The sequence below is a fragment of the Podarcis melisellensis genome, assembly GCF_964234715.1.
Source record: "Podarcis melisellensis genome assembly, chromosome: 12".
Taxonomy (NCBI): Eukaryota; Metazoa; Chordata; class Lepidosauria; order Squamata; family Lacertidae; genus Podarcis; species Podarcis melisellensis.
Genome location: NC_138544.1, coordinates 27768727 through 27785164, shown reverse-complemented (window position 1 = coordinate 27785164; position 16438 = coordinate 27768727). Strand labels below are relative to the sequence as shown.

Below are 16438 nucleotides of genomic sequence, written 5' to 3'. Positions count from 1 at the left end.
ATAAATACAGCAGGAGCAAACATTGTGGTGGCTCCTGTATTTCCAGTGTGCCCATCTCACTGCCATTTCACGCCATCCCTCTACCTCCAAGTAAGCAGCAGTGCCCCACCAGGTTGCCCACTACGGCCAATTATAATGCACAACGCTCATAGTTGAGAAGCCCGAAAGTATTCAAAACCTCATTGTTTATCATGGGACTGACTGCATGGTGGATTAACCAAAAGCATGACAGATTTAGGCCATGATGCCAGAAATGTCAAGGCAGTGCTCTGAATTAGCAGAATCAAAGTTAAATATTGAAAATTTTCAGCTCATGAGAAAGACATGTTGCTGTAGAAATTCGCACCACTAAATGTGGTGTCATGAACTGCAGGATATGTATGTAATAGGATCTATCAAATGAATAGCCAATTCCAGTGAGTTTTGGAGTAGCTATTTCCACCAGATCTGGTGACTTGCATGTTCTCTTGATCACCTAACGTCCATATAGATCTCTTGACATTAAGGCTGAACTATTCCTTTAGATACAAAGTCTACAGTAGATTTTATCAGACTCCCAACTCTCTCTCTCTCTCTCTCTCTCTCTTGCTTAATATCTAGCCTGATGAAGAATTCTGAAGAACTTGAAAAGCTTGCATGCTATTTGTCACATTTTGATTGCTTCTAACATTTTTGTATCCCCCCCCCCACTGGTACTCATATCTTGATAAAAGTGTTGTGGCTGCCAAAACAAAATGGCTGCCACCAGCATCCCCAAAAGGGATGGTTGTACTCCATACTGGGGAGTACCATCACACACAAAAAACCACTGCTCAGCACAACCGCTTTAATTTAAAAATATGTTTAATTGAAATAAGTTTTCCTGTAAATTTCAAAATGTTCTTCTAAAATTCAACTAGCTAAGAACAAAATCACTGGAATAGGTTGGTGGGGGAGGGGTAATCCATCTCAGGATGATGCATTCTGACATTATCTTGCACATCCATTTGCACTGAAGCAAAACAAGCAAGAGTCCCTTGAAACCCCTCTTCAGATGGAGTGTATGGAATTGGCCTCTTGGTAGTCAGGGATCATTTAACAGAATTAAAATAGTTTGAAATGAATATCCTTGGAAACTAAAACTGTAGGCTTTCCTGGGATGGTTCCTTTTGATATGTCAAGACTGATCAGTATCAGAAAGATTTTTGCTGTATCCAGTCACTATTATGCTGCTGCCTGTTTGCTATTTCTGGGTAACATGAAGGAAACATAAAATTGCTATTTCAAATAAGTTTATATGTTTGATGTTACCCAAGGCCTTTGCCATTAAAGTCAAATACACAGGGCAGAGGTCTCAAAATATCCATCAGCCTTAAAGGCTTCCAGAATAAGGGGCAAAAATGTGTGTTTTTTTCTTATTCAGTCAATACAATTGACTTAAAACAATTGCCCTAACTCCAATCCCAGAACACATAGATACAATAATTGGGATTAACTATGAGCCACAACTTTATTTGTAAATAAAGAAAGTGGGATGTACACTCAACTGGTCAAGTCAAAATCCACCTTTTCAGTTTGGACATGCTATCTAGCAAGATGATGGCTAGGAATTTCCACTTCTCCTGCTTACCTTGGACAGGTGATGTCACCCTGGTCCCAAACATTGGATGAAACTGACCTTTGTCCTTTCTAGCCCCCCCTCCCACTTGTTTATTTCAGTGTCATCAGCTCTTCTCCACTGTGATGCCTTACAGAGGGCTGGCGTGGCTACCTGCCTCCATGCGAGACAGGATATGGGGCAGAATTCCTTTCATGTTTTCTTGTTTTCACATGGTAAAATATGTTTGAGAAAGGGATGAGAACAGCCCATTTCGGTTTAGTCATTGTGAGGGGGAGAACTGAGAATGGCTACAGAATAAGGGCAGGGGCTGAAATATGTAACTTTCCCTTGCCACTGAGGAATCAATAGAACATCACATTAAAGGTAAGTCTGGATGACAGAGACAGGCTGCTCTGGGCTGAGGCGTTGCCGGCTGAAAATCTAGAGACCACAGACCACAAATTTTCCATGTCTCTGAATCTTATCTTAAACCTGGCAGATGGTGTTTTTAAGATGCTGTGAATCACTCTTCCTTGTCAGTCTGTAAAGCACGTATCATAAACTCTGTGAGGTGGAAAGATTTGCCAAACAATTTCTGTGCTATTTCCGACAATGTTTAACTGGGTCACCAGCTGATCTGCACAGGGAAATTTTGCGTAATAATGTTATTGCTTCGTTAACATAAAATAATCCAGTTCATGATTGTACTTCTCTGAGATGACTGTTTTGTTTCAGGTTCATTGGGGGATTTTCAGAGTATCTCTCCCACATGCATAACAATGCCAACAAGGAATGCCAAATTGAGAATCTGTATAATAAGAGACAAAGAATAACGACTGTGTGACTAAAAAGTTAAGGCCCTTAAACGAAGCAGTATGGTCATTGATGCTCAATAACTAGCACAGGCTAACAAGCTTACACTTAAAATAATATAAACATAGTAGTGGGATTATCTGGGCCAGCTCACTAAAGTAATAGATTTCTCTAGTCTTCCATCAATTTGCACCAGATTCTTCTTTAAAACTGTCACTGACAGTCAATTTGTTTCCTTGACTAACTGTGATTAGAAGCCATGTCCTGGTATTCAACCTAAAGCTGACTTGCAGCTTGAGCCAACTGCTTCTTTCCTCTCCTTGGTTTCCTTGGTGATCCAATATGGTTCCCAGCAATATTTTTTTCAACTTCACTAGTTGGCCAAGTGATTGCAAGAAACCAATCATGGCTTCTATCAGGCCCCTGAAGTGTGTTCTGAAGGCTTCTATTTTCATTATCTGAAAATTCCTGAACTGCATTCCAGTGAGGAAAATGAAGATGGTGTATGGGATTCATTCTGTTTGGAAAATAAACTATATGCCACATATTTAGCACGTAACTGAGTGATACTTTATAAATGAGGAGACTGGGCTTTCATTGTCCTTTCCAATAGGCAAGTGATATGAGATGAAAGAGTGATTCCTCCCCACTCAGACTTTGATATATTGCTGATTTGTCATTCCTGTTTTAAGCATTTCAAGACTTTAGACCAAGTTTGATGCATTTCTACTCCATCATATCCTGAAGTTTAAAACACACAAAAATCAGGCTTATAATGACAAAGACATGAATCTCTCCTCTAATGTGCATTTCTGTCAGTCAGTTTAACCTTCTGTTGACGTATAATGGTGTCTGTATCCTAGTATAAACAAGCGTCTGTGTAAAAATGCTTTGAATTTATGTGTGTTGGCTACATTTTCAACATATCGCTCCATGTTAGACTGTCTATCTCTGGAGTATATTTTTACGTTTCTGTCTGACCTTCACCCACTGTTCTGAGATCACTGTCTGGTATTTAGTATTGCCCAAATAAATGAATTCACATTCCCTCCTGCTAATATGGGACAATGTTGTGAAGAACTAGTAGCCACAGACGTGTGAAGACTTTTGGGAGAAATGGAGAACTGCTGATTAGCAAAGTCTGGCATAAGTGCTTAAGATTGATTAGTCATTGCTGTGGGGAGAAATATCATGCCCTCAAAGTAATTTAGTACCAGGGTCATACTATAGCCCTCCCCACCCCACCACAAAAACTATTACAATGATCTTGAGATAGCCTAAGATCTCCTTTGGAAAGCAGCCAAAGGGAAGAAATGTAATGTAAAAACTAGGGTTGAATGAAGAACGGGTCTCCCGAAATTCTACATACTTTTGTGGATGACATATTGCAGGAGTGACAGATGCTCTACTCAGCCTCTGATCCAAGGGTTTGGCCATCCATTAACACACATTAACATACATAATACAGACAATAGCGTGTCATAGGCCAAGAGAGCCTAAACTGTAATAGGTTGAGTCAAGCAAGTAACCAGCCCATTTGCCTCAGTCACAATGGCTTGAAGCACTCACAGAAAACTTGAGAAAAACAAATGCTATTCCTGTCCCCCAATCAAATGACAATGAGTCAGACTCTGAGCAAAACCCACACCACTCCGAAAGTTATTTTGTATTAACTCCCACCTATCAAATTCCCATTCGCTCTGTGGGATGAAGAGGCAACCCATAATTTGATGGGTGATTTAGCTGAAATGGGATGGCTGGCTGGGTTCAGGAGGTAGAAAATTCCTCATTAAGAAGAGGAGTGGTCCCAGTCTTCTTAAAGGAGGCAGGAATGTGGCCCCTCCTGAGAAACACCTCCTCTGGATCTGGAATATCTTAACAACTCCAGTTCAGTAACCAAGATTCCCTTCCTGGGCAAGGTGCTTAAGAAAGAGTCAATCAACTCTGGTTGTTGATGGGTGAAACTGATTTTCTAGATCTGTTTTCAGCTGAGTTTTCAGCTGGGCACTGAAACTACCTTACTGCCCTGCTAGAGACATGGCAAGTGTGACTCTATTGATTATTCTGGACCTCTCATGGGGTTTCTGTACCATCAACAGTGGCATCCTTCTGGCTGAACTGTTTCCAGTTGTTCCTGGGGTATCTTTGCTCTGGCATTTGTACTTCTGGGTCCTCTAGGATTCTATTCTGTCCCCCGTGCTGCTGTTTCTACATGAAATCACTGAGTGAGGTCATCCTGGGATTTAGTGCCACCCGTGTGCTGATGACATGTAGTTCTATTTCTCTTTTTCATAAAGCCAGCTGAGGTGGCGGAGGTGTTAAATCAGCGCTTGGCTGAGGAGGATGGCTTGGATGAGTGCCAATCAATCCAGACAAAGAACAGTCTGGAAAGTTCAGTTGATGCAAAATACGGTGAGAATAGCATTAAGTGGGACTGATGAGCATTATGAACATATGAAGCCAGTCCTGTATTATCTTCACTGGTTTCCCATCTCTTTCTACACCTGATTCACCACATCACCCTCTCTGCTGCTTTACCCCTCTTGGTTTCAGTAAGAATAGCAGTTTGGCTGATGGGAGGCCAGATGCATGGTGGTCCTTGCTGGCCACCCTTCCTTGCTGGTTTCCTCCGGTTGACTATACCAACTTTTGTCACTTGGTACCATATCTAAAGGATTTGTTCTTCCCTTACATACTAAAGCCCTTCTCCATGTGCTGCCACCAACTGAGATGTGGTGGGTGGCTGAGAGAATCATAGAATCATAGAATTGTGGACCTAGAAGGAACCATAAGGGTCATTTTGACCAAGAGAAAGGACCTTTTCTGCTGTGACATCCTCAGCTGTGGAACTAAAATGTCTTCTCTCCCACAATGACCCAGCTGGCATCTACCTTAATGTCTTCTTGTCTTATTTTCCCAGGCCTTTTAAACTTTACTATGTGTTTTTATTTTTAAAAAACTGTTTGTTCTTTTTTGGCTCTCTGTTCTAGTTGATTACTGCAGTATTTTAATCCCTTGAACCCTGTTTTAAAGTGAGTTTTTCTTCTTATTTCAGCCTTATTTCCTGCTGCTTTTTTTTAGAGTTATGGTTTTTAATTAGTTTTTATTTTGTACATCGTCCAAGGGAACTGTTGTTATTAGGTGACAGATACATGGTATAGATAAATACATACAAAAATTGAATATATCAAGTATATCTCAATGCCTTCCTAAACAGAGAAGAATAAAAGAGCATCTGCACCCCCGTCCTTCAGCCCGGACACTGAGGTCCAGCGCCAAGGGGCTTCTGGTGGTTCCCTCACTGCAAGAAGTGAGGTTTCAGGTAACCAGGCAGAGGGCCTTCTTGGTAGTGGGGCCCATCCTGTGGAAAGCCCTCCCATCAGATGTCAAGGAAATTAACAACTATCTGCTTTAGAAGACATCTGAAGGCAGCCCTGTGTAGGGAAGTTTTTAATGTTTGATGTTTTCTTGTGTTTTTAATATTATGTTGGGAGCCCCCCAGAGTGGCTGGGGAAACCCAGCCAGATGGGTGGGGTATTGTTGTTGTTGTTGTTGTTGTTGTTGTTGTTGTTGTTGTTGTTATTATTATTATTATTATTATTATTATTATTATTATTATTATTATTATTATTATTTTCAGGTACCTCCTGAAAGAATACCATGAACTCCATAAGCAACATTATATGTCTGTGTAAGCTTCATGGATGTTTTCTCTAGCCCAGGAACATAGGAAGCTGTCTTATACTGAGTCAGGCTACTCATCTATCAAGCTCAGTATTGTCTGCATTGACTGCAGTGGCTTTCCAAGGTTTCAGGCAGGAAATATTCCCAGCCCAACCTGGAACCACCAGGGATCGAACCTGGGACCTTCTGCATACAAAACAAATACTTTACCACTGAGCTATGACCCTGTGCTGTGAGATCCCCTGGTGTGGATGGACTGCAGCCTCCATCTCCCCAGCTAACATGGCCAGCCTAATGGTCAGAGAAGGTGGGAGTTCTGGTTGAACAACATCTGTAGACCCAAGGTTTCTGCAGCATGAAACCAATTGCCCCAGTCCCCACTTCCCAGTTCCATTACTTTAAAAATGCAGCTTAGTGAATAATAGAGTGTCTACATTCAGCCATTGCCATATTCATCATGAGTGTGAGAAAGAAAACGAAGATAACTTAACCTGAAACTTTCTTTTCATTTGTATAATGTTGACTCTTCCACTGCATCTGTATGAACCTGAGAGAGTGAACTCTGGCATCTGTTGTTTGGAGCTATGATGTCAAACACACAAAGAGAGAAATGAGTTGCACTTGCAGTTACTGTCTCATGGAAACAAAAAATAATTCACCCTCATTCATTTGGAGATGTATAATCAGGTGTTGGTTAACAGTAAGCTCCTTATCAGCAAAGAATGTTTGCATATCTGCTGCCTACCCTGGGTTTTGGGGGGCAGTCTTCATTTAGCAAAGATTTATAGGTCTTTGCTTCATGGTGTTCTGGGAAGGAACGGAGGGTCATTGTAAGTGGTGCATTGCAGTGAAGCAGTAGCTTAAGGTATTCCTAGAAAATCAAAACTTTTGATGACTGCTCTGTATGAAAACCTCCTATAAAATGTCCAGAATGTGTGTTATAAACTGACTTAGGAAATCCAATAAAGTTGCAAGCTTTGGCAGGCTTCTAGATGAGATTTATAGACTACTGAAATATGGAATTTCCATCATCCTTTTTCTCATATCCACAACAACCCTTTTTTGTTGTTATGTGAGGGCTCGTCATCCTGGTCACACAAAAAGAAAAAAATCAGCATTTTTGAAGCAATTTGATGTAAACGAAAATGAGTTAAAATAGTTTTGAATTGGTTTGTATGTTGAGCAATTTGCATTTCCCGTAATTTTGTTTTAAATGTAGTGCTGCGTGGAAAATTTCTCCTGTGGGTCCCCCCAACACAACCATTCTTAATTGATTAATATGAAAAGAAAGTGCATTTGAAGAAGGGAGAGAGAGAAAATGAGTGAAATTCTCATGGGCGAGGTGCAGGGCTTTGGATGTGATGAACTTCCTTTTTAAGGTGACCAAAAGGTGTTGCTAAGTACCCCTCCCTTCAGTCTACAAATTCTCTCACAGTGGTCTGTGTTTTGCAGCCTCCCTGTGTAGCTGTGCTTCAATTAAAGCCTGGGGGAATACTTCATGAGGTGACTCCTATAATGGGGACTTTCCAGATCAGGAAGTGCAGTCAGTCAGGAAGGTTGCAGAGCACTGGAGAAATGTTCAGTGGGGCAGAGGGTAGGGTGGGGGAAGCTCCCAGGCAAACACCCCTTAGTTACATTGCAACAATAAGGTAAGCTCAGCCCCACACCTGCTGAAATTGTAAAGTGCCCCAAGGATAAGGCAGACAAATGTGAACCGCTTGCTCAGAGAAAAAAAACTTTAAATTGAATTAGACAACACATTTTGGCACATCACTAATTCAATATGGTTCTGTGGTTTTTCTAACCTAGTCATATGTGCCTTCTGGATATAACAGGTTGTTTGTGCTGCTCCCTTGCAATGCATGGCTTACCTTGAATTAATGTGTTTCTTCCATTAATGTTGCCTGCAGTTTCTGCATGGGCACAGCTAGGAATCAGTGAAACCACAGGGCTTCCATGCTGACATAGCCTTGGTGGATTGAACAATGGTTGACTCATACCATTTTCCTTCTAGCACAAGAAACTCAACGCTGACCAAAATCTCACATTATATCTGGGGCTCTGCCACCAAGACACTTGCCCCATTTCATACCCTCCTACACGACACAACCCAAATCTGGGACTCTATCTTCTGGGTCCAAAATCCAGCACGAGATCACAGACCTAAAAAAGTGGGGGTTTTTGGGGGGGAGGGGGGAGATCTCAGCCCAAAATCATGAGAGAGCAAGGTGCCCAAAATGGCTGCCATACTCTCAATGGAAAAAACAGGATGTCCCGGTTTTTCTTTGGCAGTTGATGGTATGCCATTTTCCTGTTATGTATGCCCATTTGAGCATATTTTCTATGCAGTTTATTATTTTTCTCTCCTCTTCCATGATCAGTGCATAACTGGAGAACATAAATGAATGTTTCCAGCCCTGCCAAAAGACATCTCTTATACTCTAGCATAACCAAAGCTAGACAGAAGGAAAAGAGAAAATATTTATTCTATAAGGGATCAACGGGTAGAAGGAGACAGTGCAAACAGCTGTAAGCAACTAAGAGTAAAGGTGCACAAAAACAAAGGAGGGTTATCTTGTGGTATGAACAACACTTGGAGGTTGGCAGAAAATATTAAATCGGCTGCACTGAGCAACACAGTGGAGACTCAGCAGCGCAATTGAGGCCTCTGACGCCCCTAATTCTCACCCAATGTGGCAACAAATGCACATTGTGTTGGATACAGCTTAGTCATGCTTGCAGTAGGCCCACTGAAATCATTGGGACTTAGGTTAGCCATGTCCAAGTCCTATTGATTTCAAGTATGACTTAGGCTGCAATCCAGTTCCAAGCCACATTTATGCTAGGTGGTATCCCTCTGCTGGCTTCTGTCAGCTCCACCAGCCCCCTGCCTCTGCCTTGCAGACCTTCCCCTTCCGCCCACTAAACAGGCAGAAGGACCACTGGTGGTATCCTCATGGGTGGAACTCCCCCAAATGAGGCCTTTTGAGGATGGGGAGGGGCAGAGACAGCCCAGAATCTGCTGGAGATAGAGTCTCACAACTGGGGCAGATGGACATTGGGCTCAATCTGGGCCTGATCTCTGCACCAGCCTGGAGCTGGCACAAGGACTGGGGTTGATCTGCCTGCTCCCACTTCTATTACTGCAGCCACCGTGAGTGGCCAGGCTGTGGAAGCAACAGTAGAACTCCAGCAGCAGAGAGTTTGGATTGCTGGGTCAGTCTCAGTCCAAACACATCCCTGACATGAAAAAGAATGGGCAACCTCTGCTGGTGCACTTCTGCATCCACATAGTAATCATGCAGAATTTTTGGTTGCAGAATCAGTCTATCCAATGGCCACATGTCATGAGGCAAAGTGGAAGCTCTATGTTCAGAAATAGCTTGTTAAGTAAGCTCTCTCTGTTTTATCCTTTGCACTTACTCAAAATGTTCTTCTTGAGCCAGGCTGCCCCTGCAGCACGACTAGCTTTTGCATTACAGTGGTACCTTGTGTTACGTGTTACTTAATCCATTCCGGAAGTCCGTTCGTAACAGGAAACCACTTGTAACATGAGGCACGCTTTCTCTAATGACACCTCCCGCTTCTGCCGTGCCACCGGAGTGCGACTTCCACTTGCATCCCGGGGCAAAGGTCGCAACAAAGGGCATCTACTTCCGGGTAACCCACAGCATTCGTAAGCAGGGCAGTACGTAACACGAGGTACCACTGTAGTAGTTTACTTAACTGCTGAATCGTTCTCAATGTTTTGAATTTTTATACTGATTTGCATGGTTTTATTGCTCGCTGCTTGGAAAAATTATCTTGGTATGAGATATGTTGGAGCATATGTTAACATGCCCTGCTTGTCAGCTTCTGGGGTGAGCTATCTAGCTAGCCTGGAATCCTGGAAACACACGACCTGTTTTTTAAAAACCACTCAGCTGAGATCCTTTGCATTTGCCCCACTTATTCTATGAAAGGGGAATGAGTGCTGGGGTGGGGATGTGTTTAGTAGCTTTTAATACATTCCAAACCTGTTTACTTGCTGCTCTTTGCTCCACAGAGAAGAGAAGAGATCACTCCCCTTCTTCTTTTAAAATCTGGTAATTGAAAACCTATCTTGTTCTTACAGAATGGTTTTGCTGTTGTAAGGCCCCCAGGCCATCATGCTGAAGAATCAACAGCCATGTAAGTACCAGGGAATATTGCCCATCTTGGAGTGCTAGGGTTACTGGCAATCACCTGCATTGTGCATGTCTCTGGGGAACTCTAATTGTTAGCAGATGACCGAAAAGGTTTTTGAGGTACTCACAGAAGCAGATTTATGGTCTTAGAGATCATATAGTGGGGTTTTTTTAAAACACACACATACACACACGCATGCCCTGAACATTATTTATAACTGTTTTCCTGACTGATGTGCTTTGTAAAATTTCTGTTCTTCTCTATTCCACAGGGGGTTCTGCTTTTTTAATTCGGTTGCAATTACTGCCAAATACTTGAGAGACAAGCTAAATATAGGCAAGATATTGATTGTAGATCTGGTATGTATTCTTGGCAAGCACCATCATTTGGGTGGATCCAGATAAAAATGGTTCGGGGAGGGGTGGAAGGAAAGGGGGGGGGGAAGGGGTTTGTGTTTTTCTTTTATATGTTAGGCTTTCCTGCCTTTAATACTTAGGAGTAATAAAGGTGTGTGTTTTTCCTCTGAATTTGGGAACTCATTAAATCCAGGATGGCAGGACTGAAACCATAAACATGTATGTTTCACTTTAATGGTGTTAACTGCAATTTTAATGAGAAGAAGGCGCAGATCAGGGTGACTTTTATGGTCCTTAAATGAATTGATACTTCCACTGTTAAAATGACCCAACAAGTACCAACGTTTACTTTTCCCTGCAGAATATAAATTTGAAATAGTTAAATTGCGTGGCTTTGGTTTGGTAAGCAGTTTGGCTTCCTTCCTTAAGCTGACAATAGCTCAGCTTAGTTGTGCAATGCGAACATTATTGAAACAAAGGAACAAGGCCTTTGTCTTTCCCCAGCCCACCCTCGCCTGGTTCCAAATCACGTGTGCCAGTATGGGATGCCTTCCATGCAGGAAATCTAATTTAATAACAACAAAGAGCCAGCCTTTGTGGCTTAGATTAATCTTTTGCTGCATAGTACAGTTTTAAACAAATGGTTAGTTCAAATGCGGTTGTCACTGGGTAAGTTTTCTATCCATTCTGCTTGTGAATAATGAATTGAGCTTTGCCTCCTACTTAAGGACCAACTTCATGCATAGCCTGGAGGAAAAGCCGGGGGGTTGATTTATGAGCACCATTTTTGTTTTGCCTACACTTTGGGAGGAGGTGTAATAAGTTGTCTGAAAAAGCATAGACAGGAAATGAACCCTGGCATCCAAACCTAACCTGTTACATCTGCATTTAATTAATTTTTGCAGGTGATAAAAGATTTAAAGACAAAATGCGTTAAAGATTCCACCCCCCAAGCTATGGAATTAATAGTTTAAATCTTATTCATATCAGCGCTCATAATTAAATCTCCTTGTGACGTTGCCCCAGTGGAGGATGGTGCAAAGAAAACAGGGTTTGTGGTTTAGTTATGAACAACAGTTGTTTTCCAATATATTTAATCATGTGATACAAAATGCACAATTAAGCAGGAAAAGCAATGGAGATGGTTCTGTATACTTCTGGGCAAGTGACAGGAAGAGTCCTGTTCTACTCAGAAGCCTCTACGGCTGCAGTCCTATGCTAAATCAGCAGCAGATATTGCGCCACAAGAATAGCAGCAGCACAACAAAATGCGCCCACAGCAGTAACCCTGCCATTGCTAACCAACCAGGAAGAAGCTTGCTATCAACACTCCCACATTAGCTGCACAGGGAAAGGCAACAATTAGCATATAGACATGGCGGAACAAGCACTTCTTGTCACTACGGATGGGCCGGAAATTTGATTCAGCCCACCTAATACGAACTTTCTGTAACAATGTGCGAAGTGTATCCTTTGAAATTTGCACCTCTCCAAATTCTGCAATGCCGGTCTCATGCTACATAATGTGTACAAAAATGCACAGAATGGGACAAGGTGTTCACAAAAATACATATGAGTAAAAATAAGATACCAAAATCCATTATATTACAGAAAATGCTTTGCAAAAATGTGAGCGTTAGACAAAAATTGCATTCAAAGATGTGTGCATTAGGGATTTTCTCCCCTACCCACCATGCCTGGGTTTTTGTGTTTGTTTGTTTTTTGCAGTCACAAACAAGCTCTGGTTTCCTTTGCAGCTGTTTAAGAGTTGACGTTAAGCATTGCCTTATAGAAACAGAAAAAAATATGACAAATGTGATAGGTAAAGGGGAGCAGAGCAACTGGAACCGGTGACTGGGTGTTCATACATTGAGAATATCTGCTGCTCTTTCATTCCACATATCTGGCCCAGCTCCCCAATATGCCAGTGATGTCTTTGTTTTAGGATAAAATTATGAATGCTTGGCAAGCATTGAGAATCAATGCAATAGCAGGTTTGGTCTCATTGACAAAAGTACCTGTGCATCCCATTGTTGCCACCAAGAGCTTACTTGCATTTGGGAGTCTGCGGCAAACAGAAGCTCCATTTCTGCAAACTTACCATGTATTCTACCATTTAGGAGATACCGCTGCAGTCTGTGAAGGAATGGAGGGCCTTTAACCTAGCTAACACAGTCGTACCTTGGTTTTTGAACAGCTTGGTTCCTGAACATTTTGGCTTCCAAACGCTGCAAAAGTGACTGTTCCGGTTTGTGAACTATTTTTGGAAGCTGAATGTCCGATGGGGCTTCTGCAGCTTCCAACTGGCTGTAGGAGTTTCCTGCAGCCAATCAGAAGCCGTGCTTTGGTTTTTGAACATTTTGGAAGTCAAACGGCCTTCCAGAACTGATTCCGTTTGACTTCAAGGTACATGGTTTCATAGAGAGGAGGGGGATGCTTTCTCTGGCTACTATGTTTGAATACCCTGTACGCTGGAGGTGGTCAACAGCAGTGATAGATGTTCTTTGGGTGTTCCACCTGGAGGTATGGGAATTCCCCTCCCTGATTTGGACTCTCCTTCATTGGGCAGTGTTAAACAGAGGTTGGATGGCCATCTATCAGGGATTATTTAGCTGTGATTACAGGGAAATGGACTAGAGGACTCTTCCAACCCTACAATTCTACGATTTACCTGCATCAGGGATCCCTGATGAGTGTTTGTATCTGAGTTCTAAATCCGGGTTCTGAGAAGACTCGCTTCACAGTGAGCCTTGCATGTTTGTTCCATGCTTTGTATCAGCCCAGCCACCCTGTATGCAATGATGTTAAAGATTGTGTTTAAAATAGGGAGCAGCATACCTGGATCCAGCGTAGAAGCCTCTTTTTATGTGTGATGCTCCTTCAAGTGAATGGGGCTATGGAAAAATGGTGATCATTTGTTTGTGTGCTCGGATGATCAAACACAGATCAGGATTCCCACTTTATCCATAAATTGGCAGTTCCACAAGTCTGCCTCCCTTTAGGATATCTCCTTTGGCAGGACTAAGTAAAGTACAGTGGTACCTCGGTTTAAGAACAGCCCGGTTTACGAACTATTCGGTTTACGAACTCCACAAAACCGGAAGTAGTGTCCCGGTTTGAGAAATTTACCTCGGTCTAAGTACAGAAGCCAAATGGTGGAAGGGCACCATCGGCGGAAGGCCTCATTAGGAAAAGCACACCTGGGTTTAAGAACGGACTTCCAGAACAGATTAAGTTCGTAAACTGAGGTACCACTGTGCATGTGTGCATGCTCAGAATCCCACATTCTGTAAATCATGGACTGAGGTGCAGGTCCAGAACAAACAGAGAGTAGCTCAAAAAAGGGATAACTTATTTTTGACACAGAGGGTGACTTCAGAAAGGTATAATGAATTATATGGCAGTGGGTAATTTGCATCAATTAGTTCCCTGCAATATACACATTGAAAGAAAGGTGGCAGGTGCCAAGCTGCAGCTGGTGGATGTGTTGCGCTCACGCTACAGTATTTTTCTATCTGAAATTTCTGCCAACACATATTAAACATTTGACTCAGCCCTGGAAACTGCTTTTCTCCTGGATTTGGGGATTATGTGCATTGAAAAAAATCTAATGAAGCCAGATTGTTTCAACTAACTTCCCTCTTTCTGATCCTTGGAGCTTTTACCATTCCTTTTAAAGATTTAAATCTGCAATCCTGAAAGGATTTTCAGTGTTTACATGCTGAAAAATAGGAATGGCATAGGAAGAATTTTCTCATAGTTACTGATTAGTTCTTGAAGGAGACTGTCCCATGTGTGGAACACAGCTCCCGAACCAAATGCCCTAAATGGGACTGCCCTGCTTTTGTGTGAAGTTCATGAGGCTGTATAATATATTATCTCCATCTTCTTTACTTAACAGAAAATAATACCACCATCCCCATTCAACACTTTATGTATACTGCATGTTCACACCAAGTTCCTATACATTCAGCAGAAGCCAGCTCCATCCATTTATATGAAATATCTGCTCCCTCCATTGCAGTGAATCAGTAAATGCTTTAAAAAATCCAAAAACAAAAAGGCAGGAGAGTTTTGTGTATCCACCCTGAATCTACAAGGTTTGGCTGGATCAAAATAAACATACTGCTTGCCATCAGGTCTGAAGATACCCATCTTCTTTCATGCTGCCTCCTTTTTCTCAAGGGAATCAAGTATCCAACAGACCTCTAAACATTTTTCCATATTTTTTTTAATCAGAACCTAAAACCAATTTTTGTGCACTGGTAGTTTGAGACAGTAACTTCCACATCATTGCCTATGTTGGATCTGAGAAGGTTCTCCTTGGTGGGAAGAGAAGTATCATTACTACGTGTCGGAAATAATTTGTGGAAGCACCCCACAAAAATGCAGAATGGATGTTAGAAAAAGTATCAAAAATATTATCATTTCTTTAGCTTTGCCCTTGGATAAAATTGTGCATGGAACCCAAAGGTTTGGTGTTTCAACTATGCACTGTGCAAGAAAAATGTCCCCATTTATCCTGCTATCAGCAACTATGCTGGAACTATTTCCTTTATTTCTGTTGAGGTAACCATTTATCAGACAAAAAAATGACTTGCCCTCTTTCTTTGTCTTTCAGCGCTACTACTCATGTTATGTTGAAAAATAATGTGTATTCCATTTTTATCCCACACATATAGGGAGAAAATGCACCAGTATTTACAACAATTTGTTAAAATTAATTGTGCCAGCTGTAGATGCAAGCAGGCAAAAATTTCCAATCTGCCCTGTGTTTGCTGCATTCAGCATCATTTCTGTTCCACTACAGTTCAGCTTCTGTTGAAACATACATTGTTCATCTCGCTATCTGATATGGCTGAAACTAATATAATTAATCACATAATTAACTTCAGTGTGTTTCAATGGAAGGAAAACAATGAGAACAATAATGACATTATAATGTCATTTATGCAGTGTTTGTAATCTAAAAAACAACAACAACAGAGATAGAGAATACCACTCATATTTGCTTTCATGATTTTCATTCCTGGCCTCAGACAAACGTGCAAATTGTCACAGTTTCCACTCCCGTTTCTGTTTCTGATGGAATTATCCAACACCCTTTATGGCAGCATCAGTTTCCAAGGAACAAATAATATATTTGGCTTACACATGTCTACTCAGAAGAAAGCCTCATTGTCTTCCATAGGATTTGTTTCCAGACAAGTATGTATAGCAGTGTAGCCTTTGTGGCAATATTAGAAATAGCATACACAAAGTTAACGTATGCAGAAAAAATAGCCTGCACAAGAGGCTTACCGCCCATGTTTTGCTGTCTCAGCAATAGTTTATTTGGACAGATAAATGGAAGAGTAACAGCCATATACTGTGAAAACAATGTTTACAATATCATATAAGTTAGACCACTGGTCTAACTCAGTATTTTCTACACATTGACTGCAGTGGCTCTTCATGGTCTCTGCTAGCACTGCTTGGAGATGTCAAAGTTTTAATGCAAAATGTGATGTACAACGGAGCCACAGCCTTCCCTGCCCTGCCCTTTAGTTTCCAGAGAGAAAATAAATGTCATTGTACGTCGCAGAAATATCAAATTAGGAATGCATATTCTGAAGAGCGCATCAGTGCTGAGAACTCGAATGGCATGTATTATTATAGAAGTTATCTCTGGTGGCTCACAAGCTCATATCTTGGGCTCATACATTGGCAGAAAGAGACCTTTTGCCATGGTGGGGAGGGCAGGAGAGCCTGCAAATCGCGCTGCCGACGCTCTGCACCCCAAATTCCCTTTTGGATTTCTTTTGGGGTGCACAGTGTCCTTGTGCTCTCCCCAATAGCC

At 41.8% G+C, this 16438-nt stretch overlaps 1 protein-coding gene across 5 annotated transcripts in view; it reads left to right on the top strand.

Annotated features, from left to right (window-relative positions):
• The window catches only part of HDAC9 (histone deacetylase 9), a 427895-nt gene that overhangs the window by 313862 nt on the left and 97595 nt on the right, over window positions 1-16438 (top strand). For 4 of the 5 annotated variants that reach the window (XM_081883158.1, XM_081883157.1, XM_081883161.1 and 1 more), the window contains 2 exons: window positions 10191-10246; window positions 10515-10602. The exons of the other annotated variant lie outside the window; for it this stretch is intronic. In XM_081883158.1, the coding sequence (XP_081739284.1) occupies window positions 10191-10246; window positions 10515-10602 (144 nt within the window). The remainder of the gene's footprint in view (window positions 1-10190; window positions 10247-10514; window positions 10603-16438) is intronic. 5 annotated transcript variants of the gene reach the window in all.